Source organism: Pelecanus crispus, chromosome 10, assembly GCF_030463565.1.
Source record: "Pelecanus crispus isolate bPelCri1 chromosome 10, bPelCri1.pri, whole genome shotgun sequence".
NCBI classification, from domain to species: domain Eukaryota; kingdom Metazoa; phylum Chordata; class Aves; order Pelecaniformes; family Pelecanidae; genus Pelecanus; species Pelecanus crispus.
The window spans coordinates 22327571-22354488 of NC_134652.1; the positions used below are offsets into that span (position 1 = coordinate 22327571).

The 26918-nt window shown below is 44.4% G+C and overlaps 1 protein-coding gene across 4 annotated transcripts in view; it reads left to right on the forward strand.

The window, feature by feature from the left end:
- The window catches only part of ALOX5 (arachidonate 5-lipoxygenase), a 37871-nt gene extending 11288 nt beyond the window's left edge, over positions 1-26583 (forward strand). The window contains exons 4-14 of one of the 4 annotated variants that reach the window (XM_075717528.1): positions 625-747; positions 6166-6272; positions 9258-9430; positions 10159-10305; positions 10403-10606; positions 10835-10921; positions 13315-13493; positions 19666-19787; positions 22085-22185; positions 24864-25034; positions 26292-26583. In XM_075717528.1, the coding sequence (XP_075573643.1) occupies positions 625-747; positions 6166-6272; positions 9258-9430; positions 10159-10305; positions 10403-10606; positions 10835-10921; positions 13315-13493; positions 19666-19787; positions 22085-22185; positions 24864-25034; positions 26292-26471 (1594 nt within the window). In that variant the 3' untranslated portion in view covers positions 26472-26583. The remainder of the gene's footprint in view (positions 1-624; positions 748-6165; positions 6273-9257; positions 9431-10158; positions 10306-10402; positions 10607-10834; positions 10922-13314; positions 13494-19665; positions 19788-22084; positions 22186-24863; positions 25035-26291) is intronic. The other 3 variants (XM_075717529.1, XM_075717530.1, XM_075717531.1) reach the window with 3 other exon arrangements.
- The last annotated feature ends 335 nt before the right edge of the window (positions 26584-26918 follow it).

Sequence of the window (26918 nt, forward strand, 5' to 3'; positions counted from 1 at the left end):
TGATAACACACAATGCAGTCTGTGTGTGGCAGGCAATTTGGAAATACCTTGGAAACAGTATTCTTTACAAATCACCTTCTTTTGTTTTGAAGTGAAAATGGGGCACAGTGCAAGAACATACATGGCAGAGAATGTGTGCCATGACCATTAGGAGGTAAGGCTCTTCTGAGGAGCTGAATCAAGACTATCTGTGTCTCCCAGAGAGTTGCCTTTTGGAGGAACCTAAATACATGTCTGAGTACTTCTAGCTGCTGTATCTCAGTTCTGCAAAAATGTAGCCCCAAGAATGAGCGTGCATTGGCAGCCGTCTGTCTCTCTGTTCCCTCCCAATACATTTGAAGCTACTGCCAATTTCAACCAAATGTGACAAGTGTTTGGAAATATCACAGATACTCCAAGTTTTGTGAAGGTAGGTGGCCAAGGAGATGTCTTCCATTGTACTTCAGGATTCTGTAGGGTAGTGGTAGGTACTGATGTGGTACAAGTCACTATTTTTGGCCCAAATGTGTCTGCCCCAAATTTACTTTATAGAGTTGAGTCACAGAAGCAGTGTAGGTAAAGGAATGACACAGCTGTCATGCTGATAAGCTTACATGACTAATGCAACCTCTCTTGTTTACCCAGCTGGAAGGAGTGGCATCCAGGCTTTCCCCTGAGCATCGATGCCCATTCTCACAGTGATCTGCCTCGTGACATCCAGTTTGACAATGAGAAAGGCATTGACTTCATTCTGAACTACTCTAAAGCGTAAGTGTTTGTGGAACATTAGGAGTTTTGAAAAATCTCTTTCGCGGCAGGGTAAGGATCTGATCACCTTTTAGGTTTCACTGAAATCTCAAAATTGGATTCTTTTCTCCCAGCTGGATCTGCAGTCAATCAAAGTAGGAAAGAATAGAAGGGAATTTTTTTTTTTTTTTTTTTTAAATATCAGTATTTTAAGCTTTTCACACTGGGAACTGACTGAGCCTCTGCATTCTCATTAGACACTGGTTTGGCTGTAGACCGATGGAGGAGGCACTGGTGAAAAGCATAGGAGGAAGGAGTACGGGCACCTGATGCCTTAGGTTTTGGCTTAGTTCTCAGAGTCGCCCCCTAGAGATACCACTCTCCCCTGACTGCGATAATTAAGCCTTTCAGTCACATACCAAAAGAAGATGGTATCAATGCACCCTTGAGACCGTGCTGAAGCAAAGCTGTTCTGAGCAGCTCATCAGTTAACCACCTCTGAGTGTAATCTGCTTGGGACAACAAAGGCATTGTCCACCCGCTTGCACGTGTCATGTCATTGAAAAAAATGGAGTCCTGGCCATTGGATGAGCCCGAATAATCAATCCTGCAGAGCTCTTCGAAAGAGTACAGAGTTGATGAGGCAAATAGGACCTCTCTGGCCTGTGAGTCCCCTTCTGAGCTGTCTCACATGCCCAGGTCCCATCATGCTATCTCAGACATTCCACCATACTATTAGGTGGTGGGAAAGTCTGAGATGAGACAAGACTGGTCCAAGATCATCCACAATTTCTACATCTGTGATTCTGTTAATATGCTGGTCTTTTCATATTTTAGAAAGGTGTTTCTCCCCTTATTTGGGTGATCAGGTGTCATCAAGCATAAGTCGGTAAGAACTAGGAAGTTCAGGAGCCATACTGAGAAACCTGTAGCTTCTAGTAACAGTGAATACTTGCTTATCCGAGTCCATCTGGGGAACTGACTGTGACTGAAACCTTACATGTCAGAGCATTCTTGGCGTTACATTTATGCAGCTGAATTTCACTACCAACAGGGTCAAATCCCATGGCTTGTTCCAAGAGAATCTACCTGCTTGTTTTCTAATTTGGAAAATTGGAAGCTTCAAAGAACACGTTTTTTCTGGCTGTGTTAGCTCTGCTGTAGATTTCTCCCTCCCTCCTCTCTCCCCCACACTAGGATCTGTTTTTCACAATGGAATGATGCTTTGTAACATCAGCAAATCTTTTTTCTTTTTTTTTAGCAGAATAAATCTCCAGCAGGTGTGAACAGGGTGATGGGTGTATTTCTGCAGCTCATATGGCCAGGTGGACCTAGATCTTTCAGAGTCAATTGGAATAAGGCAGCTGAATAGCTTTGAAGACCAGGGGTCTCTAGCTTTCTATCTCATGCAAACTAGAATGTTAGGAGGATGATGGAACAGGCCATAGAGTACGTGCTCTTGTAGCTTTTTAAGGCAATACTAGTTGTTATACCAGAGAAGTGGCTGTGGGGTCATACAAGGACTTAGATTAATGGTACAAAAGACAGATGTTTCCTGGCCCCCAAGCTTACCCAATGGCACATGTATTGCCTCAACTTTATATCTATGTTTAGACTTCCAAAGAACCGAATCTCTCATCTTTAATATGAGCCAGAAGTTGAGGTCCCTTCTCATGTCATGAAATACCTTATTCCTCAAGCAGCCCTTTAGTATTCAGCAGATTCTTAAAGCTTTAAAAAGTTTTAAAGAATGTGAGGCCTTGACTGTAGGTCCTTGGAAAACCCTAGGCTCTGGTGTCCCTCTTCCACAGACAGGTATTAGAATCTAGCCCTGCAGGGGCCTTTTAGTCAGCAGATAATGAACTTGATAATGGCCATCAGAAATAGTTCTTTGGCAAAATAAATTAAAAAAAAAAAAAAAAGCCAAGAAAACTGTGGAAGTTTACACCATGTTGTTTAAAAGGCAAGTAATTTTTTTTATGAGGCCAGGAGAGATCATTCTTGAGCTGTAGTCAGGACTTTAATACAACGCAGGCTGGATTACCACACCCAGTCTTTAATTCTTAGTTTATCTTCCCTCTGTATGCAAACTGATAAGCTGAATTATCAATTTGAGTTTATAAAATTATCAAATTTGATAATTTCACCTTCTTTGCCCCATGCATATCTGTGAAGTGCGCTGAGATTCAATCAGGTGGGACAAGTACCATCTGTTCACTGTGAAAGAGAGCCAGGAGTGAGGCCATCCTGAAAAAGGGAAAAACCTATCATAGTTGTTGTGTTGTGCTGTTGTTAATAAACCTGTGGCAAAACCAAGAAGAGGTTCCAAGCAAGGGAAGAAAGCAAACACTGTACAGCTCTTCTCTTGGCCCAGCTTCAGGAAACAGTCTAGCTCAGAAAAGGCAAGGAATAACTCCTTTAAACGAAGAGGAGAGGTGTGAAAATATACAAACCCCATGCAAGGTCATTGGGATCTTCTCTTGTTACCCTAGCAATGGCAAGGTATTCCAAACTTTTAAAAATCCTATGTTTTCCAAGAGCTGTTACTTCTAGCATGGTGTTAGGCAGTGCAAAACAGCTGTTTCCCAGATCATTTAGGAGATCTGAGTGATGCAGGAACAACAGCATCTGAAAGCCAGAGATGACCGGTTTGCTGTTAGTAGACATAACCAATTTGGAGGCTACATTCCCCTTCTAGCAATCCCATCCCGCCAGTCTGTAGCATATTGTCAGAGATCCTGAGTGGCAGCCAAGTGAAACTTGGAGACAATTCAACAGAGTGCAGGAACATCTAATTTTGTCACTGGCTATAAGGTCACCTCCCCATGAAGTAGGAACCTGAAACTTTATTGCAGATAGCCAGCCATTCTGGAGAACTGGTATGACACAAAAGAGATTTTTCCAAGGAACAGCAATGCTTCTTGCCTGGCATATTTGGCAGAAAATCTAGACCTATGCTTTTGGCTGGGTGAACCATGAAAAGTTTTGGAGAATGAGTTTGATAGCCCTTATCTAGCTACCCTGTTGTGCTTTGGGAGCTTGGGACAACTATCTGCATGAATGGAGTGGGGATACGTGGGGGAAGGCATGGGGTCTTCCTTCAGTTTGAGTGCAGTAGGAAGGAGGACAGGGAGGTGCATTTGGAAATCCAAGGGCAGGTGTAGAGTTGCAAGATGTAGCAGTGGGCAGGGAGCACATTTAAGGAAAAATGTGAGAGCTGTGGGAGTTATGAGAGACTTAGGGAGTAGCGGAAGAGAGGAGGGGAAAGCCCTTTTGCTCGGGACATGCAAAACTGAACTTAGAGAGAGAGAGAGATGTCTCAGAGATTCCTTCTGCTGTTGCAAGGTTGGATCTTTGGCAGTGGATAATTCTGTAAATTTCCAGGATTAATCATGTGTAGGTGGGGATAATCCTGAAGGTTTCCAGTGCTGAAATGACCTACACTATGTAGCAAATGGAAACCCTCACCCTGGATTCTGTGTCGGAAACTCAGGCTTCCGTAGTTATTTTGGACCAGTATTGCATTTGGGCAGATTAAGTTCTACAAGCAAGTCCTTGCCATTTTTACCTTGCTCTGGTTTCTACTATGTGCCAGAGACATCTGAGAAGTACTTGATTTCTTGGGGAAAACAGGTTTTTATTTCCTAAGTCCTTTGGAAGTTTGTTCCAAGATAGGAAATGTGAAAGACTGCTTTCTTTAGGAAGTAATCTTTGAAACATCTGAGAATGGAATATATGTGTGGCATTCAGTGGGTCAAACCACGGCAGGACTGTGACTAGATCCCAGGTGCTTTGCCTCCTGCTGGCTTTGATCAGGCTAATAGCCCCAGGTAGGAAGAGCACCCTGGGCAGGAGAGGAGCAGAACCTACGCATTCATGTGTCTAGTGTTTCCTAATCTCAGAGCAGTTCTGAAGGAGCGCAGAGGCTCTACAGGACCTTTAGTGGAAACTCTCAAATGAGACAGTCTCAAGCAACTCCTTTCAAGCTACTGAGTTATGTTGTTTAAAATCATTTAAACTTCTGGTGATGGTTATACTTCCTCTTGAAGTGCATCTATGATTCAGACACCTAGTACCTGTCCAGAAAGTCCTGCCCAGTAGTTACCCTCCCTTTGATCCTCGTACAATCATTTCTGTGTCCCTGTCAGGTGTGAAGAGACCTCTGGAGAGGTCATCTCCTATTCCAAGCTAGACTGTTGCCTGAGTTTTACTTCCTAACATGCCTGCAGGCACCTTTTAACCTTGACTGGCACCTACAGCAGCAGAAACAGTCCATTCTACATGCACCCCGTCTGGGCTCAGTGCAGAAGCAGCTCCTTTGTCTGGGTTATGGTCATGCTGGTCTAGAGCCCTCCTTCAGATTACCACTTGCTGTTTTTCCAGGCTTTTGGTCCTCTTTAGCCACTTCTAATCCAGCTCTTTTTAAGGTGCTTCAGTCTGAGTTTCCTGATTATAAATCCACCCTCCGGGATTCTTTGTCCCTCAAATTCTGTTTGGGAGGATTTCCTGCAACACTGTGACCTTTCTTTACCCCGTTATCTGCCTGCTTACTTTTGTGCTACGTGTGTGCTTTTCTTTGCACATTTGAAGTGTTAGTGGAAAGCCAACTTTCTTTTTCAAATTCATTATTTGCTTTCTAGTCAAAATAAATGATTTATATGTAATAACAACAGTTTAGCATTTATGTAACAATTTAGGACTTGTCATCTCATACGAGGTGAACGTGCTTGTGTTGTACATGGAATATGTTGCTGAATTAGCACTTTAAATCAGATGTTTCTGGCTCCCAGCCCCCTGTATTCATGTGATGTCTGCAACCAAGTGACTTGGTTCCTGAGGTTGGAGATGAGCGTCAAGTTTATCCAACAGCTCAGGTAAATAGAAGGCTCTCACAAACTCAGGCCTTGTGCTGTAGGGATGCAATCTGGCCTTGGTCACACAGATACAGGAGCTGTTCTCTGTTTAGGAATACTGGTTGGACTGATTCTGGGTTGTGTTTTGTTCTGACTTTGTGCAAATCACTCAGTCTCTTTGTGTCACCATACCCCTTTCTGAACTGGTGCTAATAATGATCTTAGCACTCTCAGCTGATGTTAACTATTGACGGCGTGTGAAGCACTAGGTTTTCTGACTGTAGTTTTTATGTGACATAAAGTCTTAAAGCACTGCCATTGTAGGCTGCCGAGAACAACTCTAGAATGGAGTTCAGTAAATGCAGTGGCAGGGACTGGGCTCTTGAGATGCCTTTCAGGCTTGTGTGTGAAGGTAGAGCCAGCAAATTTAATTCTGTAGGGTAACCAATCTCACATTCCACCATTGAAAAATTTATTGTGTATAGATATATAAAAGGGTGAAAAAGAATGGGGAAGGGTATTGAGGAAGTTGAGGAATTGGAGATTTTTTTTTTTTCAGAAATGTTTTGTTTTGTTTTATTTTTAGGATGGAGAATCTTTATGTCAACCGTTTCATGCACATGTTCCAGTCCTCCTGGAGTGATTTTGCAGATTTTGAGAGTATCTTTGTCAGAATCAGCAACACAATTTCTGGTGGGTTTATCAACATTTGCTCATGTTTGCATCGTAGAATGACTAATTAGTTGTCTTGTACACGTACCTGATTAGGATGGAAGTGCTTGACCTGCACTTCTGCTGTCCCATGGTTTTTCATAAGTAAACTGTAACCTCAGACTGCGGGTCACACCAGCAGTCCACAAGACCGAAAAACAAAGCTATGATCTCACGCAAACTAAAATTACTGGGAATGGCTCAGTGACCTTCTCTGTCCTGAGCTATACTGGAGGTCAGGCCAGCTGGGCACTGTAGTCCCTTTTGGCTTTTAGAAATGTATTTTCAGATATGTGTAAGTCCCACAGGACAAATTTCCATAAGTATTTTGCATCTAAACCTAGAGATACCTTAGTGGGAGTGCTTTTCAGAGCGTAGTAGCTGTTAAGGCATTTTTGAAAGTTTGATTGTGTATGTCCCGCTTCAACCATCTAAATACATGGAAAATCTCCAAAGAGGCACGTTTGGAAATGTTCTTCGCTAAAGGCAAGGACGAGAGTGACCCCTCTTGCCTCTTATACAGACCAGATCAAAGGCTGTTGCCTAACATCCCGGCCATGTGCTCAGTCCTGGTTGCACTGCTGCTAGCAGTCCCAGCTTCTCGACCCTGCCCCAACACAGGGAGGGTACCACTGCCTCAGTTCTGCTGTCATAACCTCACCTGTAGCTCCCCTCAGTCGGTTCTCGTGGGCCATTTGTGTCAGTGACGAGTGTCATGTGACAGCTCGAATGTTTTTCAGTGGTAAATTTTTCCCAACAGGGGTCATTTTGACAGAACTCGTTTCAGGCATGAAAGCCCATGCTGTTAGGCCGACAGATCTGGGGATGGGTTGCAAAGAGCTAGGAATGAACTGGGAGCTGTAACTTCTTCACCTGGTCCTGCTGCAGCCACGATGGGCCGTCATACCACAACCAAGGAACTGTGGTTCTTATTGGAAATTAGTGCGAGCTAGGCCTGAAGAGGCTTGTGGCATTTATCCAAAATGTCATCTTTTCAAAAATCTGCCAGAATTAGTTGTGCATACTGCATTAAATGTCCTGCTGTGCTTGCTATTTCATACTCACATCCTCTTACTAGAAGACAAAAATCTCTCTCTAAGAGTGTGAGTTTCACTTTTGTATCCAGGGCCATTCAGTTTCTCCAGTATCTTTCATACTATTAAAACCTCCATTGATGTAGTATTAACATATCAAAGACAAAATACGTCTATTTTTTAACCCTTTTCAATATGGAGATCTTAGCAGTTACTTGAAAACCCAGTAAAAACAATTGCAGACAGACATGGGTTTCAAAGTTCACGGTGTCATTTCTGTAAAGCAGGGCTGGGAAGCCTTTGATTTGTGAGCCAGACCCAACCTTCTACTATCACCCATGGTTACATTATTTTACTTTATTTTACTATATTATTGGATATAATAGATACACAGATACTATAAATTGGTTAGCATGTGGCTCCTCAAATGTGTGTGAATAGCCTGTTCAGACTCTGCAAAGTACTTTTCCCTCCTGCTCTGGAGTTTTGCTCCTCTTCAGGCTGCCTAAGGACCAGTTATCAGAAATAAGAGTAATTTCTGCAGTCTTGGGTATAAAATAAAGCACACAAGGTGGCCAGAGCTATTAAAAACTAATTACAGCAATTTGTTACATTTAATAAGATTGCTTCCTAAAGTACTTTTAACACAAGAATTAGATATGATCTACAATTAATTTAATTGATACATTTCCATACTCATGAGGAAAGCTCCAATTCTGTGATTTTTAAACATTAAGCATCGGTCTCAGTTATGTTAATGCAACTCTGAATCTGCTTATTTGCAAGCCTTGGCAGAAACAGGGCTAATGGAGAAGGTGGTTCAAAGCATTTTTCAGTCATGCAGTTTCTGTCCAAGGTGATGAGTCATTTTTTGCTTTGTGTAGACTTCAGATCCAGCTCCAGACTCATTATGCAATTGACAGAGATGATGTAAATGTCAACTTTAAGTAAACTTAACTTTTTTCTACTCTGTTAGAAAGCATTGGGAGTTTTGAGACTTTTTTGTTTTAAATTATCACTGCATTCCTTCAGGCCTATCTTTTTCATGCTTTCACCCTTTGTAGAAAAATAAATTGCTTTCAGAAGAAGTTCTGCCTTGCCTGAAAATAGGGAATAGTAAAAAACTTTACTTGCTTCATTTTCCCCTGAAGACACCGGTGGGATTTTTCACATTAATCATGTTTTTTCTGACTCTGAACTTGTAGGCTGAAGTGGCAACATGACATTATAAAACAGAAAATTGCAATTGTGGAAAACATCCAGTAGTACTACATATGTAATAGTAGGGAGATGGAGTACCTGAAACTAGCATTTTATTAAGAAGATATGTTAATCTGGGTTTATATTAGCAATTGAAAAATAGAGGGAAAAAAATATTAAGCAAACAAAACAGCCAGTGAGCAGTTTTACTAAGAAGCCCAAAATCAAAACCCTTCCCCAGGTACCCCTTACCCAGCTCCAGCTAAGAGAACTGCTCCAGCCACTGCTGTTCTTTCCCTACACACATTGCTTTGTACTTCCCTTCTCCTGCCTGTGCTATCTTTTTTGGACTCGTCCCTCTGTACTGCATACCCTGCAAATTTAAAGAGTGAAATTTTAAAATGTCATGGAAGACCTAAGAAGGTGGTCTGCAGATAGAGTATTTTTCATAGGAGTGGAATATTTTACTCCTCATTGCTTCTGTACACAGAGAAACTAATTATTATCAATGTAATTCTTCTCAAAGTGAAAAGCAAATATTACATTGTCCATTTAACTTAAGTGATTTTTCTAAAAATTCTGTGGCAACTTTTGAATAATTTTCTTGCTACTTTCTTCAGTCAAAGTTGCAGTGCAGTATAACAAAAGGTGGCGAGGAAAGGAGGAATCCTACAGTGCAGTAGGATATTGATGCAGTGCAGACACTGATGCTGCAGGCTTGTTTTTCCTTTAGAATACGTGATGCAGCACTGGAAAGAAGATTTTATGTTTGGCTACCAGTTCCTGAATGGATGCAATCCTGTGCTGATCCGGAAATGCACAGAGATACCCAAGAAGTTGCCTGTGACTACGGATATGGTAGAATGCAGTCTGGAGAGGAACCTGACCCTGGAGGAGGAAGTAAAGGTAGGGCTCTGAGTGAGGTTGGACTTCATCTGTTCCTTCTCGTATTCTTTAACATCCAAACCCTTTTCTAACTGCCTTCAGTCACATCTCCTCTCTTCAGGCCCTGTGGTTGGTCAGGGCAAAGCTGGTTGCCTCTGCAGGCTGGCAACACTTCTGTTGACTGATTTCTCCTGCTATCCTGGAGCTGCAGGCCATGCCTTTCTCCAGGTCCAGTTAAAGAGATGTCACCAGGAGGTGAAGGGATCTTTTCCAGTGGTTTCGTCTGAAAGATTAGGGATTGACCATCTGCCTCAGAGGGGCAAAGGGTCTCTCCCTTTCCTGGTAGGGTCTTACCCTCTTGTCACCTGCAGACTTGAACTAAGATGCTGAAGAAGGGTTGGCAAGGGTGGTGCCTTGCTTTTGTTTGTATGATGAGCACAGGGATCTCTTCAGCCGGCAGTGTGAAACTCGTTTGCACCTTAGTGTCGCTGCATGAATGGCCAGTACTTAGTCGCTCTTTGCTGAAAGGCTCGCTATCAGGCTCAGCAGACACAAGTCAGGTAGTTTGTGTGAAGGTGCTTGTTCTCTCAATGGCGTCGTCCCTGAGCCACCATGAGCAAGGGCAGGCCAGTGGTCGCTTGTAACCACAAGGCACAAGCTAGCCTCTGGCTGAGACTTCCCAGCCTTTGTTCTGAGCCCTGCTGCTTGTACTCCGTTAAAAGACATCATGGTTTTTTTTTCCCCCCCAGCAAGGAAATGTTTTCATTGTGGACTATGAGCTGCTAGATGGTGTGGATGCCAACAAAACAGACCCGTGCACAATACAGTACTTGACTGCACCCATCTGTCTGCTGTATAAGAATCTGGAGAATAAAATTGTACCCATTGCAATCCAGGTGGGCTTACTGTCAGGGTGTTTAAAGGGACACATTCCTTTTGTCTCATCTTAAACACGAATGACTTGGGGTTTCATATTCTTTTTGTATCTTTCAGCTTGGTCAAAAGCCTGGGCCAGACAATCCCATATTCCTTCCTTCAGATGAGACATATGACTGGCTGTTAGCTAAAATTTGGGTTCGGTCATCTGATTTCCACATTCATCAGACAGTGACCCATCTGTTACGGACCCACTTAGTCTCAGAGGTGTTCAGCATAGCTATGTTCCGGCAGCTGCCTGCTGTGCATCCCCTTTTCAAGGTTGGTTCTTGCGTGAAGGGATGTACGTGGGGCAGGGAGCTTATCTCATTAGCTTGATAAACCAAAAGGAAGTCCTGGTGATAGCTCAGCTGAGATAGTTTGGCTCGCTGCACTGCAAAACAATGTACAGTTAGCCACCGGGATTTCCAGGACTTCAAACTTTACACTTGGTTGCTGCTGAATTCAGTCAGAGAATTTTCCTTCTTTCATTGTTTGTCCATTTCACAGCTCTTGGTGCCACACATGCGATTCACGATAGCCATCAATACCAAAGCCCGAGAACAGCTTATCTGTGAATGTGGCCTTTTTGACAAGGTAAGTAATCCCCTTTGCAAATCTTTATTATTCTTCATGGTTCCATATGTGTTTTTATCCTTTAACCATCACATATTGCCTTGTTTTTTGACCTTTCTACTAAATGGCAAACATAACTAATACCACCAGAGAAACTGGCACACAGAACTGATGCCTTAAGTTAACTCATTTCTTGTTGTCCTAAAGATAGTGTCTTTCACCTCTAAGTAGCCAATTCAGAACTGGCCAATGTCAGTAATGAGTCAGTATCTCACTTACTCATAGCTGATGTGGCTTTGGGGTATGAGTATAGGAGTGCAAGGTAACATAATATGCACCTACATCCCTGCACATATATGCACACAGTTAAGTCCCCCATTTCTTACTCAATTATTCATCTTGGGGAAGGGTCGTGAGCAAAAGAATTTGTGATTGCAAAAGGAAATTTGCATCACAAGAGAAAGACATGTAGATAAGATAGATTTCTAAGCCTGCAAATACTGGGTGTAGATTCCAGCCTGTCCTCTTGAATTGCCGTAAATAGTAGATGTGCTAGGATAAAAACTCAGCTTCATATGAGTCAGTGAAACATAGCTGTTTATCATGGACTGTGGTGCAGCTCTTGGGTCAAATTTGAACATCTAAATCTGACTGCACTGGTATTTAACACATACCCAGCTTTTCCTCCCTTGGCTCCACCCGAAACAACATGCTGCATCTAGGAACTGCAACAGGTTGGCATGCAGCAGTCTCTGTGACAACACACTAGCAGCAGCTGGGAAGTTTGGGGAGGTCTCTGAAGTTCTTTCAAAGAGAGAGCCTGTGTTTCAGGACAACTCTGTCCCCCTTACACCTCTAGCACCAGACCAAAAATAGCTTCCATGCTCCAGAGTTTTTCACCCAAGGAGTAAAGAGAGGTTAAATCCAGGCACCTTCCTTGTCTTCTGTACTCCACTGCTGACTGTGGAGACCTGGCAGACACTCCTGTCCCTTTGAATAGAAGCATAATGTGCGTACCCTGTGCACATGGGATGAGCGTCTGGCTAAGACCTGCCAGCAGGGATCCTGGAGTTCCAGAATTTGTTGGTTCCAATGTAGATGAACAACAGGCCAGAGAACAATAAGTGTAAGCAGAATACTGCTACAACACTAGCATCATATGCTAGAAAAGCAAAATTTGGGGGCTTTTGTGCAGTGATTATCTGAAGAGTTTTCACCTCCCATTTGTTGTGGACATGCTGTGTTTTCCAAATGTAACATATACTGAAACCCTGGCCAATCCTCATCAGTAGCCACCCAGCAGGACTGATCTCCTGGCTTAAATTACAGGGTGGCTAACAGTAGCCTGCATCCCTAAACACACTCTCCTAAATCACTCTGTAGCAGCAGTGAGTGGTTTAGCAAAAGCCCTGTTCTAATACACTGCTGGCTGCCTGCCTTCACACATACGCCAGTTCTGGAGCGTAGGGCTGACAGGAAGTGCTTTGGGTTCGATACTGCAATGTTGCTGTACTTTATTACTGTATTCCATTATAAGCAGGTGCTGTACTTATGGAGAAAATGTGAATATTAACAGTGATTCATGGGAAAAGTGTGAAATCTCTGAAGTCAAAATGCACAGCTGCAGTAGACCTTTGCAGTTCAGTACTTGTTTGTGTAGAGGTGTGGTTTTCTCCTTGAAAAATAGATTCACCAGCATTTTGAATACCATCTCCTGCGAATTTGGAAAGCCAGTCATGGCACAAAGTGAACATTGTATCAGGAATAGTGTGGCCAGCAGGAGCAGGGAGGTGATTGTTCCCCTGTACTCGGCGCTGGTGAGGCTGCACCTGGAATATTGTGTCCAGTTTTGGGCTCCTCGATACAAGAAAGACATTGAGGTGCTGGAGCATGTCCAGAGAAGGGCAACAAAGCTGGTGAAGGGTCTGGAGCACAGGCCTTATGAGGAGCGGCTGAGGGAACTGGGGTTGTTTAGCCTAGAGAAGAGGAGGCTGAGGGGAGACCTTATCGCTCTCTACAACTACCTGAAAGGAGGTTGCAGTGAGGTGGGTGTTGGTCTCTTCTCCCATGTAGTTAGCGATAGGACGAGAGGAAATGGGCTCAAGCTGCGCCAGGGGAGGTTTAGTCTAGAAATTAGGAGAAATTTCTTCACGGAAAGGGTAGTCAAGCATTGGAACAGGCTGCCCAGAGAAGTGGTGGAGTCACCATCCCTGGAAGTGTTCAAAAAATGGGTAGATGTGGCACTTCGGGATATGGTTTAGTCTAGTCTACCCTTGATTGGTTTAGTGTGGACTTGGTAGTGTCGGTTAATGGTTGGACTGGATGATCTTAAAGGTCTTTTCCAACCTAAACGATTCTATGATTCTATGATTCTATAATCTCCTACTGTTCCTGTCTTGCCATTCTTCCTGCAGGCAAATGCTACAGGTGGAGGAGGACATGTACAAATGGTGCAGAAAGCAATGAAAGATCTGACTTACAGCTCTCTCTGCTTCCCTGAGGAGATCAAAGCTAAAGGGATGGACAGCAAAGAGGATATCCCCTACTACTACTACCGGGATGACGGCATTAAAGTCTGGGAGGCTATAAAGAGGTAAGAGACTGTAGTTCTAAAAATGGCTAATAAAGTGTCGTGGTTTAGCCCCAGCCAGCAACTCAGCACCACGCAGCCGCTCGCTCACTCCCCCTGCCCCGATGGGATGGGGGAGAGAATCAGAAGAGAGTGAGAAACACTCCAGGGTTGAGATAAGAACAGTTTAATAATTGAAATAAAGTAAAATAGTAATGATAATAGTAACAGTATAATAATGATAATAGTAATAATAATATACAAAGCAAGTGATGCACAATGCAATTGCTCACCATGCACTGACCGATACCCAGATAGTTCCCGAGCAGCGATCGCTGCTCCCCGGCCAACCCCCCCCAGTTTATATACTGACCATGACGTCATATGGTATGGAATAGCCCTTTGGCCAGTTTGGATCAACTATTCTGGCTGTGCCCCCTCCCAGCTTCTTGTGTACCTGGCAGAGCATGGGAAGCTGAAAAGTCCTTGACTAGCGTAAGCAGTACTTAGCAACAACTAAAAACATCAGCATGTTATCAGCATTCTTCTCCTACTAAATCCAAAACACAGCACTATGCCAGCTACTAGGAAGAAAATTAACTCTATCCCAGCCAAAACCAGGACATAAAGTTACTGTCACAGAGACATGACTTCATTTTCTCTCTGCTCACTTTACTCTTCGTCAGAGCCTTGTGAACAGCACCTGGACTGTTTAGTCATGTGGAGCCTTTTCCATCCAGCATATCTCATCTGAGGAAAAATATATAGTCAAGCAAGCACTCGCCCTTGAAAGACTGTTAATTCCTGCTCTTTTCAGCCCTGTTTTCTTGCATTCTGTATTTCAAAGGCCCCTTTATAAGTATGTACTCTTCTGTAGGATTTCACAGAGTTTAGTGAGTTGGAATTTAGCCCTGCAAAGGTAATTTTAATTAGCTTTTTTTCTTTACCTATGCATAAACCAAGAGAGAACCCAGCTCTCTGAGCCAGCCACATGAGCTTGCCAAGGTTCTTGTGGAGTGGAAATGTAAGCTTGGCTTGCATGAGAGAGTTGTGTTAAGAAACCAAATAAATTAGGCATTAACTGATTTGTGCAAAACCTTTTTTAAAATGCCTTAAAATTGCAAGGCCCAAGTTTTGTCAGGAAGGGCAGCAATTCTGAGTCAGGAGAAGTACTGCTCTCTTTCAGATATGAGACACTGCCTCAGAATGGAATGATTCATATGGTTTTTATTCTACAGTGGCATTTCATTTAACAAACAATATATTTTTGCATGGCATAAGTTGCTTGCTAAATATGCAGCTGTTTCTGGTCAGATGGCTTTTGAAAAGCATGGTTATTAAAAATCAGATCTTTTTTGTACACAGAGTAGGGGGTTTATAATGCAAACGTAACGTTTCAAGGCTTGGGTGCATCTTTGCCTCCTGTGTTATCTCTGTGTTTTGGCAAGGGGTTATCTTGCAATATTTCCTGCAACTGTTAGTGCCCATTTGAGAAAAAAGGAAGTTATAACTTTTCTGTAGTTGTTTGTTTCATGTCGTCCGGGTTTTGTCCTTCTTATCTTTCCTATGTTTTCTTTGCTGATTGAGATACGCCTTTTGAAATACCAGATAGTAATTAGTCATCAGTTTAGTTTGACTGTTTGTGGGTGTTGACCAAGCTGGAAGAAGATGTTACGCTGGCTCAGACGTGGCTGAGAGATTCTTCGTAAGTGAATGATTTGGTTTACGAGTGGCGTGGGCAGTACCCTTTTGAGTGCATGATAACCCATGAACCCACGGCCATGCACGTGTCTAGTTAACATGAATCTCCTATACTCTGCAGGGGTGTCAGTCTCCACTCTTTTGATGAAATAACTTCTATCCTGAGCATTGCTTCACATGTGGTAGATGGCCTAGACTTAAGAAAGCTGATAAGGGTGTCCCTATGGAAACACTGAGGGTCACATGGCAGATTTTTAAACCCGTCCTCTAATACTCAACTTTTTACTTCTGATCTATCTGCAGGAAGATATTCCAACCCAAAAGGCCTCATCCACACTTCATATACTAATTTATATTTGTATGGAAGGAGGTCTAAAATACTGCCATTGTGTAAAAGGATTACCTTCAGTGTTCATTTCGCAGAGGTGCCAGGTGATGGAGGCAGAGCTCATGCAGGGCATCTTTATCACTGCATGTTGCAGGATTTTTCTTTTCCTTTGGCTTCCTCTGGAAGCCAAAATTACTTAAACTCATGGTGTTTATGCAGTTGTTTGTCTGCCCTAGTAACTACTCTTGACTTGGTTGGCTAATAGAAACCACATTGACAGATTTGTTAAGGTCTCCAAATTGCAATAAATTTATAGCTTATTAGGGGATAAATCTGTATTGGATAGCAATTCTTGATTCCATCAGTCAGCTTCCGCAGTCAAATGTTTCACCCTATGGGTTGTTGTCAGAATATTTCGGGAGAGATTATAGGTACCCACAGAGCTAGCAGAATATCTCACCATAGCTCAGTTAACCAGTGTCGTGGTTTAACCCCAGCCAGCAACTAAGTACCATGCAGCCACTCACTCACTCCCCCACGGTGGGAAGGGGGAGAAAATCAGAAGAGTAAAAGAGAGAAAATTCATGGGTTGTGATAAAGACAGTCTAATAGGTAAAGCAAAACAAGGAATCCATTCACTACTTCCCATCAGCAGGCAGGCATTCGGGCATCTCCTGGAAAACAGGGCTCTATCGTGTGTAACCGTTACTTGGGAAGACAAAATGCTGTAACTCTGAATGTCCCCCCCTTCCTTCTTCTTCCCACAGCTTTATATGCTGAGCATGAGGTCATATGGTATGGAATATCCCTTTGGTCAGCTGGGGTCAGCTGTTCCAGCTGTGTCCCCTCCCAAGTCCTTGTGCACCCTCAGCCTACTCGCTGGTGGGGTGGGGTGAGAAGCAGAAAAGGCCTTGACTCTGTGTAAGCACTGCTCAGCAGTAACTAAAACATCCCTGTACTATCAACACTGTTTTCAGCACAAATCCAAAACGTAGCCCCATACTAGCTACTATGAAGAAAATTAACTCTATCCCAGTCAAAACCAGCATGACCAGTCATTCAGTTGTGAGATGCAAATCTGCAGGAAATCAGGCTTTCCTATTTTCACTGCTTTCACGGTGTTGGGCTGGATGTTCAAAGGGAGGGTCCCCTCTACACATCATGCAACTGATGCTACATGGAGTAAGTGGGTTGCATTGATCACACAACGGGCTCGAATAGGAAACCCCAGTCGCCCAGGAATCTTGGAAGTGATCATGGACTGGCCAGAAGGAAAAAACCTTAGAATATCACCAGAGGAGGAGGTGACACGTGCTGAAGAGGCCCCACTGTATAATAAATTGCCAGAAAATGAAAAGCAATATGCCCTGTTCACTGATGGGTCCTGTCGTCTTGTGGGAAAGCATCGGAGGTGGAAAGCTGCTGTATGGAGTCCTATACGACAAGTCGCAGAAACTGCTGAAGGAGAAGGGGAGTCGAGTCAGTTTGCAGAGGTGAAAGCCATCCAGCTGGCTTTAGATATTGCTGAAAGAGAAAAGTGGCCAGTCCTTTATCTCTATACTGACTCATGGATGGTGGCAAATGCCCTGTGGGGGTGGCTGCAGCAATGGAAGCAGAGCAACTGGCAGCGCAGAGGCAAACCAATCTGGGCTGCCGCATTGTGGCAAGATATTGCTGCCCAGGTTGAGAACCTGGTTGTAAAGGTTCGTCATGTAGATGCTCATGTACCTAAGAGTCGGGCCACTGAAGAACATCAAAACAACCAGCAAGTAGATCAGGCTGCTAAGATTGAAGTGGCTCAGGTGGATTTGGACTGGCAACATAAGGGTGAATTATTTATAGCTCGGTGGGCCCATGACGCCTCAGGCCATCAAGGAAGGGATGCAACGTATAAATGGGCTCGTGATCGAGGGGTGGACTTAACTATGGACAGTATTGCACAGGTTATTCATGAGTGTGAAACATGCGCTGCAATCAAGCAAGCCAAGCAGTTCAAGCCCCTTGGGTATAGTGAACGATGGCTGAAATATAAATATGGGGAGGCCTGGCAGATTGATTACATCACGCTCCCACAGACCCGCCAAGGCAAGCGCTATGTGCTCACCATGGTGGAAGCAACCACTGGATGGTTGGAAACATATCCTGTGCCCCATGCCACCGCCCGGAACACCATCCTGGGCCTTGAAAAGCAAGTCCTGTGGCGACATGGCACCCCAGAAAGAATTGAGTCAGACAACGGGACTCATTTCCGAAACAACCTCATAGACACCTGGGCCAAAGAGCACGGCATTGAGTGGGTGTATCACATCCCTTACCATGCACCAGCCTCCGGGAAAATTGAGCGATACAATGGATTGTTAAAGACTACCCTGAGAGCAATGGGTGGTGGGACGTTTAAACATTGGGATACGCATTTAGCAAAAGCCACCTGGTTAGTCAACACCAGGGGATCTGCCAATCGAGCTGGCCCTGCCCAATCAAAACTTTTACGTACTGTAGAAGGAGATAAAGTTCCTGTAGTGCACATGAAAAATATGCTGGGGAAGACAGTCTGGGTTACTTCCCCCTCTGGCAAAGGCAAACCCATTCGTGGGATTGCTTTTGCTCAAGGACCTGGGTGCACTTGGTGGGTGATGCGAAAGGATGGGGAAGCCCAATGTGTACCTCAAGGGAATTTGATTTTGGGTGAAAATAGCTAATGAACTGAATTGTATGATATTAATTGCTTTATAATACTGTATGTTATCTCTTAACTGTATGTTATCTCTTAACTGCATGTTAATATAATAATATAGTAGGTTAATATTAAGTATATAATACTGTATATTATGATTGCTATATGCCACATCAATGGTATTGCAGTAAGAATTGCCCAGCTTAATGAAAATGAACTTTGATGAAACCATGTTGGAATGAGAACTGACTTCAGCATGCAACAGTCCAACACTGCACACCACCTCTCCTGCTCTGAAAGACTGTGATGACAGATGGAACCCAAAGTCATGGGCTAAATGAACTCAATGGACATTTTAGAGGGATGGGCCATAGACGAAGGGAATGATATCTGTGTGTATATCAAGATAGGGAAAGTGGTGGTGATTAATTGGAACACATTGGAAAGGGGAGGGCCTGTACATGACGTAGATGGTATAGAATAAGGGGTGGATACTGTCCTGGTTTCGGCTGGGATAGAGTTAATTTTCTTCCTAGCAGCAGGCATAGTGCTGTGTTTTGGATTTAGTAGGAGAAGAATGTTGATAACATGCTGATGTTTTTAGTTGTTGCTGAGTACTGCTTATGCTAGTCAAGGACTTTTTCAGCTTCCCATGCTCTGCCAGGCGCACAAGAAACTGGGAGGGGGCACAACCAGAATAGTTGATCCAAACTGACCAAAGGGCTATTCCATACCATATGACGTCATGCTCAGTATATAAACTGGGGGGGGGGTTGGCCGGGGAGCAGCGACCGCTGCTCGGGAACTGTCTGGGTATCGGTCGTCGGGTGGTGAGCAATTGCATTGTGCATCACTTGCTTTGTATATTATTATTACTATTATTATTATTATATTGTTATTATTATTATTTTACTTTATTTTATTTTAATTATTAAACTATTCTTATCTCAACCCAGGAGTGTTTCTCACTCTTACTCCTCCGATTCTCTCCCCCATCCCATCAGGGTAGGGGGAGTGAGCGAGCGGCTGCGTGGTACTGAGTTGCTGGCTGGGACTAAACCACGACAACTACTTCTGTTATCTTACTGTTTTAAGAGCCTTTCTTTCTGAGGTGAATCAGCCTGAGAAGTTTGTATAGAAGGAGGGATTTTGAGAAGAGGAACTGAACATGGTGGAGGTATCTGCTGTATGCAGTGGGTGTAGGAAAAGGGTCTAGACCTCTTCTCCCAAGACTGTTCAGGGGATGCTGTGTGGTCCAGCATCTTTTTGCTGTGGGGGGAAGTGATGCTGCAGTCAGAAGTGAATCACAGTTGCCTCTGTGCATTCCCACTGCTTGTGAGAAGGAGGTAGGAGGGTGTTGAGACCTGCTCTTGCCCTTCTCTCTTTCCCCGTGCGGCATCTGCCTCCTCTGCAAGGTCAGTAGGTCTTCAGGGAGTGGCAGGCTTGCTTTCTCATTTTCGTTTTGCGTTGTTCATTTGTTCCTGTGTCTGCAGTTTTGCAGAAGATGTCATTCACATCTACTATGAGAGCGATGAGGTGGTGTGTGAGGATGTGGAGCTCCAGGCCTTCATCAAAGACATTTACGTCTATGGGATGAGGGGTACGAAGGCCTCAGGTAAGGTGTGATGGCCCAGCCAGGTCTGCAGCTTGTCAAGTCCCTGCTGACAGCAATGCTGCATGTACAGTGTGCCTTGAACTGTTGGAGACCCTCTCCCTTCTTGGTCCAAAGATGCTCAGTTTTATGGGTGAGACCTTGGATCAGGCCCTCCGTCCCTCAGGAGACAGCTCCTTCCTTTGCCACAGATTCTCACCATGAGCTTGGGCAACTCGTGTAATCTCTCCATACACTGGGGATTGGTCCTTTGATCTTGTCTTCTCATGCTTTAAGCATTAGGGGAGGGGCTGTCTGTATGTGCTGTTGGAACCACAAAGCAGACTGATAGAAATCACAAGAAGCAGAGAGACCCCCTTGAATCCTCTCCTCCAAACCTTGCACTAAATAAGAACAAGAACGAACCTCCCCAGGAGTATCTTGCTGCACTTTGCTTTTGTTCAGCATCTGTGTCATCATGGAACTGTTCTGCTCTCTTCAAGAGAAGATACTCATAATTCTTTCCAAGAAATATTTTCATTTGCTCTGTCTCCTCTCACTGCCTCTCATTTCTTTCAAACCATTACTTGTCTGTGGGAGCTCACGCTCATAACACGGCTCTATTCTCCCACCTGAGTTAACAGTCTCCTGCCTTTCCCTAAACAAGTTTTTTTCTTCCGCTCACATTTTGTCCAAGCAGGTTTTCAGGAATTTATACAGGTGGGTGGGGATTCTTCATATTGTCCTGACTGATTTACATCTGGAAACATCTATTGACCAGTGAGCTGGGGCAGATGGCTTTGGCATTGCATGCACACATGTTTGTGTGTGAGACCTCCAGGCAAAACGGTGATGTTTCTACTCATTACCAGGATGCACTGGTGTATAACAGCCTCCTGGGCTCTACCTGCCTGGACAAGCAAAGGATTGGGGGACACCTAGTTGCTATAATTTTTGTTTGTCTAGTTTGTCTCTTGGGAAAAGTCTAGAAATGTCCTGCTGGTACAAACTTCATGCTTGACCTAAGCATCTTGATATGGGACAAGTACTGAACCTTTCCAGGGCTACAGCTGGGGCAGCTGGGGTGGGTCGCTACAGGCACCACTGGTGGCAGGACTGCCACTACAGTGGGAAACCTGCCAGGCCTGCAGCATGCCTGTCTGCACTGTTGACACTCCAAGGGCTGGGGCAGAGAGCGGGGGGGACTTGGCTGCATCTGTAAAGAATGGAAGGAGGATAAATGGAGGAGGCTGTTGCACCCAGGGCTCCCCCTGCAGTCTCTGTTCCTGCCCTGGGAGGGCTGCTCTGACTGGGATCATGCCAAGCCCCTTTAAAGATGAGCACAGTGTGCTTAGGATAGCAGGGGATGGTGCATCTTCTCCTCTTTGGGCTTGGTAGCTGGCCAGACCTACCATATACCTCTTCCCCCTCTCAGGTTGAGTTCACATCTGCATCAGGTTGGTGGTGGAGACGTGAAGCAGCTGGCACAGGCAACCTGAGCATGGGCAGCTCACCCCAGGGTGCTGACAGGTCTCTAGGTATCCTGGGACCTGTAGTCACATTGGGCTGAGAAAGGGAATACAGCACAGGACTGTGATGTAGTGGGGATAGGAGAGATACAGGCTGGGGGATGCATGGGTAGCAAAATATTTCCCTAGTCCCCAACTATTCCCTTCTTTCTATATGTAGCTCCATTTGATTATTCCCCTTCAAAGACAGCTCGATGCAACTATTTCTGTTCCTCATTCTGTTGTTTCTCTTTCAGAAGTTCTCATTTCCTTACTTCCTGTTTCAGCAAATAAGCTCTCCCTGCACTCTTTCTCACAGTACACTTGATCGCTGAGCCTCGGACCTTTGTAAATACAAGCACTTGGTCACTTGCTCCTTGGCATGAACCTTCCCCGCTTGCACTGCAGACTGAAGAAAAAGGGAGCATCTGAGGCCCCTGCCCTGTGGACTCTCTGGGTTCCTTGCTGCAGGGTAGGTAGGGTGAGAGGACAGGGATACAGTATTTTTTAAAGGTGTAATCATACCTTGCCTTTCCCTTAAGGACACCACATACTTCGCAAACAGTGGTGATGCCTTACAACCCTGTATGAGTTAAGGCAGGATGACTCTGTTTTTATGGCTGGACAGCCAAGACACAGAGAGGTTGAGTAACTCCTGTTAGACCACACAGCAAGATTCAGAAAGAGAATGCCCTGCTCTTCAGTGACTGCTGCATGCTCCTCTAACTCATGCCTTTTGAGTAGCTGATTACTACTGGGTAACTGGGTTACTTCATAGCTGGGTTACTTAAGCTTTTCTTCTCCCTCATTTAGGGTTTCCTAAGACGATCAGGACACGAGAGAAGCTAGCAGAATATCTCACGGTGATAATGTTCACCACATCGGCCCAGCACGCAGCTGTGAATTTTGGTCAGGTAGGAATTTCTGGGAAGACTGTTCTTTCTGGGCTGGGAGATGCATCTACCAGGGCAAGGTCTGAGAAATGTTTTTTAGTAGCTGTACAGACATTACATTACTCTTTCTGGTCAAAATAACTGCAGAGCCATCTGCAAATCCCCATGAAGCCTGTGAAAACTGAATTCTTCTGGTTCTGGAAGCTGAGACAGGTATTTTGAGTCCTAAATAGGTACCAAAGCTCAGATTTAGGTGTTCTAGCTTGTATATTTAGTTTTGATGATTTTATTATGGGGAACAATTTTTTTAAGCGTTTAAATGGGTTGCTAAGAACCCTTTCAGAAATGCTGAAGGGTTCAGGTGCACAGTCTAGCTACCATGCCTTCCAGACACCACCCAAACAGCCTGGATACATGCTGGTAGTCTGTGGCACATTCTGCAATGAAATGCAATGAGTTATGCTAAGTGGCTTTGCTTTGCATTTGCTGTGAGTGCATTCATGGGTAGTGACTGTGGGTTGCTTTTGTAAGCTGCACTAACTTGGCAGCATGCCTGTACCAGAGCAGCATACATCCCATTTTCCGATGTGGCTTAGGGACCATGTGCAGCGCAGCTCAGTGCTGTGACTGCAGTTCGTGTAGCTGCGTATGCCATCTGTCTTTGTGTTGGTGCAGCTGGCTATTTCCAACAGCTCAGTCCCAGCAGTACAGCAATCTAGCTGGCATAATGAAGCACTTACCAAGGGTCCTGAGTTAACTACTTGAAAGCTGCCTAGCACGTCTGCAGGACCTCCACTTCTACTTTCTGCAGCAGCATGGACAAGTCTCTACAACGTAAAGTTTCATTGAAGTCAGTGGGACAGGAGTCCAGATCCTCAGTGATATCTAGGTACTTAACTCCCACTGACATACTAGAAATTTGAAGCAGTACGTCTGTGAGGATCTAGGCTTTGGTCATGTATGGTCAAGTTTTCCAAAGCACCAATGTGCTTAATATTCCCAGTGCATGGAAAGGGCATTGCTGCTTATTTCTTGAGTTTGTGAGCCAACTGGTAACTTTGAGCTTCCTCTGTGATGTTTAATATGTCACATACTGATAGCCTGTGTTATCCTTGCCTGCCCTTACTGACATGTATCTACCCTGAAATTATAGTAGCAGCCTGCCTTTCAAGTGCTGTTTCTTCCAACACCAAGGCATTTTGGAAAGCAGACTTCACAGCCAGAAGCAAATCTCTTTGTCAGGCTGTATTGCACAGAGCTTCTTCACTGAGTGGGTGGTCAGTCACTGGAACTGGCTCCCCAGGGAAGTGGTCATGGTGCGAAGCCTGTCAGAGTTCAAGGAGCATCTGGACGATGCTCTTAGTCATATGGTTTAGTTTTAGGTAATCCAGCAAGGAGCAGGGAGTTGGACTCGATGATCCTTATGGGTCTCTTCCAACTTGAGATATTCTGTGATTCTCTGAGCTTTTTTTTGGCACATGTTCTGGCTTCAGGCCTGAATGATCTCACAAATAAGCAGGGAGACCATCTTTCCTATGGTAATTATTCCCAAATACATCCCACATCACTCTCGGTGTTGACCCTCCTGTCCACCCCTGCAGCTCAGGAGCAGGTCTAGAGCCAGGTGTCAAATGAACCCACACTATTCCTGTACCACATCAATGACCAGGGACCTCTGCGACTGTTTACTTCTAACCTGTCATTACAAGTGATTGAGACATCTCCCAGCCTCCCCCTCAGGAAATCCTGTCTGTTCCAGTACCACTAAGAAACCATCTCTTACTATTTCCCAGGCTATTGGGCTTTAGCAGAGAACCTTCAGAGAATGAGAGAGGGAACTTGGCATGCAGAGGATATTCAGCCCATCACCAAAAGGGTCTTCAGCTATGGGGAAAAATGGCAGAGAGATAGGGCTGAGGGTAGGAGGAGATGGCTGTGCGCTGGAGAGAACAGATGGAGCACAGTGTAAGCATGGCACATGGCTGAAATGGGACTTTCCCCCAGGCAGGGCAGGGGATATGTATGAAGGTAATGAAAAAGTGCTTGGAAAAGAAAGAGTTATGGTAAGTGCAACATCTCAGATGGTGGCAAAACTCGGGGTCGTATCTGAGGCAAAATAAGACATCACCATCCCACAACACTGAAGCAGGCCAGAAGTGATTCTGAGTTCTCAGTCTGGCACTCACCATGGCCACATCCACATGCCATATTCCATGATGCACCAGCATCCTTTGCATCTCTTACTGCCTGACCACAGTACTGTGGGCATGTTCTTAGAGCAAATGTTGCAGAAAAGAGCAACTGGAGAAAAGGAGGTTTTATCAGTTGTAGGTTTTTTTATCAGAGGTTGCCTCAGATTATCAGAAGAGATCTTTTTTCAATAAACTAGCTAAGCCCTTAGCCTGGCTGGGGAATCTGGGCTGTGTGGCACATGCCTATGGCTAGCAGAATAAATGCTCCCATTAAGGTAACACAACTCTTTCCCTTCTGAGATCCAGAGAAAGATGGTAGGGACTTCCTTGTCTCCTTCAGTCCTTCTCTAGAGCATCTCTCTGTCCTTTAGTTAGTATCTTCTCTTTCTGAGAGGCTCATATTACAGAAGCAAACTCCCTGGTGTCAAGACTCCTGATTTTCTCTGCAGTGTTCCTAAATACCAGCCACCATAGCTTTTCACTGTGCTGTCTTGCTTTGTTGTGCAGTATGACTGGTGTTCCTGGATTCCCAATGCCCCACCAACAATGCGCCGCCCTCCTCCAGCAGAAAAGGGGACAGTCACCATCGAGCAAATTGTGGAGAGTTTGCCAGACAGGGGACGTTCTTGTTGGCATCTTGGAGCTGTCTGGGCCTTGAGCCAATTCCAGGACAATGAAGTAAGTGGACCTCCCTTCTCTAGGTGGTGGAGATGTAGGTGAGACCACAGGGGCCATGGCCAGACCACACAGACTCACAAGATTGTAGTGCTGCTCTATGCTTGACTGGACCATGTTTGCCTTTCTGTGGAGATGTATCTGGTGTGGGTTTGCCCTTGTTCTGCCAGATGCAAACCAGCTCTGAGCGAGAAGCCATATTTTTACTCTGAGGCTGTGTTTCAGCCAAAATGAAAGTTTCTAAACTCAAGTATGGCATTGCTGGGTAAGGATGCTGGTATGGGAGGAAGAGGGCTGCAGAGGCACAAGGGTTATCTCCACTCCTTGCCCCAGCAGTGCTGGTGGAGAAGCTACAGCACCACTTTATCCCCATGTCCTGTCCCTGTGGAAAATCTGCCCCACTGTCATGTGCACTACAGTTGTGGCTTGTGCCTGGCTGGTGTGGAGTGCAAACAAAACAAGCCTACAGGACGCTTTGCAAGCATGGTCTGTAGCCATTTCCCTCATGTAAAATGAGGTTGTAGGTACTTGCTTGTCTCACCCAAGGGCTGTGTCTGGAGGATGTGTTTTGAAATCCTTAAATGGAAGATGATGGACAGAGGGTAATTCTGAAGTTTCTCTTTAAGAAGAAAGCAAATTTCAGCTGAGAAGCTAGTAGTATGGGTAGTATCATGGGAAATAGTTCCCTGAAGCAGGTAATATGCCAGTATGTGTATTGGTAATGCAGTATTCAGGGCACCCTTAGAGTCCAAGCTGACTAAAGCAACTGTCAGGCTGAACTTTGAAGGACAGTTCTAAGTAAAGAGAAACTTCCACTATCACTGAAAGAAGCAGTTGTCTTCCTTTTTCATCCCTGGCTGTTCATTCCCCTCCCATGCTGTCCTTTTCTTTAGCGGCACAAATGTTTGAGTGGCTATGCAGAGATCTGGCTTGGGAAGCTGATCTGGCTGACCACTAGCCTGAAAAAAAGTGCTTCGTTTTCAGTGGATCAGCCCCCTGCAGGTGGAGGAGATGCCGCATAGACACCTGAACCAGCACTGCAGAAAGATGCAGGGATGAAAAGAAGCAGCTAGTGGAGGAGAGAGAATGGGACAGCATATTTTGTTGGCAGTGCCAGTGTAGGCCAGCTTAAATATTGCTAGTACTATTTTAATAGTAGCATTTGTGAGGCTCTGGGTGCTGTTCTGCTGGATGACATAATGTTGAAACAGAATAGCCTTTGCTTCCTCAAAGCATGATTTCTTGGTGTTTTTCAATTAGCTGTTTCTGGGCATGTACCCAGATGAACACTTCGTTGAGAAGCCAGTGAAAGAGGCTATGGCAAAATTCCGCAAGAATCTGGATGAGATCGTCAACGCTATCACCGAGCGCAACAAGAACAAAAAGCTTCCTTACTACTACCTTTCCCCAGATCGCATTCCCAACAGTGTTGCTGTTTGAGCAGATACCCAGGAGAGTTTGGAGGCATGTAAAGCTGATGATGCTTTCCTGTTACATATGCTTCTTTTCAACAAACTTTCAGAAATGGATAAAATAAGAAACCCACCTTCTCCATCAGAGCTGACCCACAGTCTATTTGGACTTTCAAAACAAATTTGACTATGACTGATCATGCAGACAAGGTCTAATTGACAACCCTCTAAGACAATTTTGTTACAAGTTTATTTTTTCAAGATTTTTTAATTAATCTTAGAATCAATATCCATGTTCCTGTTAGCTTTCCCTCTCCTGGTCAAAGCAATATAATCACAGATTCGCTTATCTTATTCAATGAAAATATTATCATGAGCAATAAGCAAGTCACATCTTTAAAATACTTCCTAATTTTAATAGGTGACACTGATGACATATAAAAATATAATCTTTAAAGTTTATGCATTTTTTTTT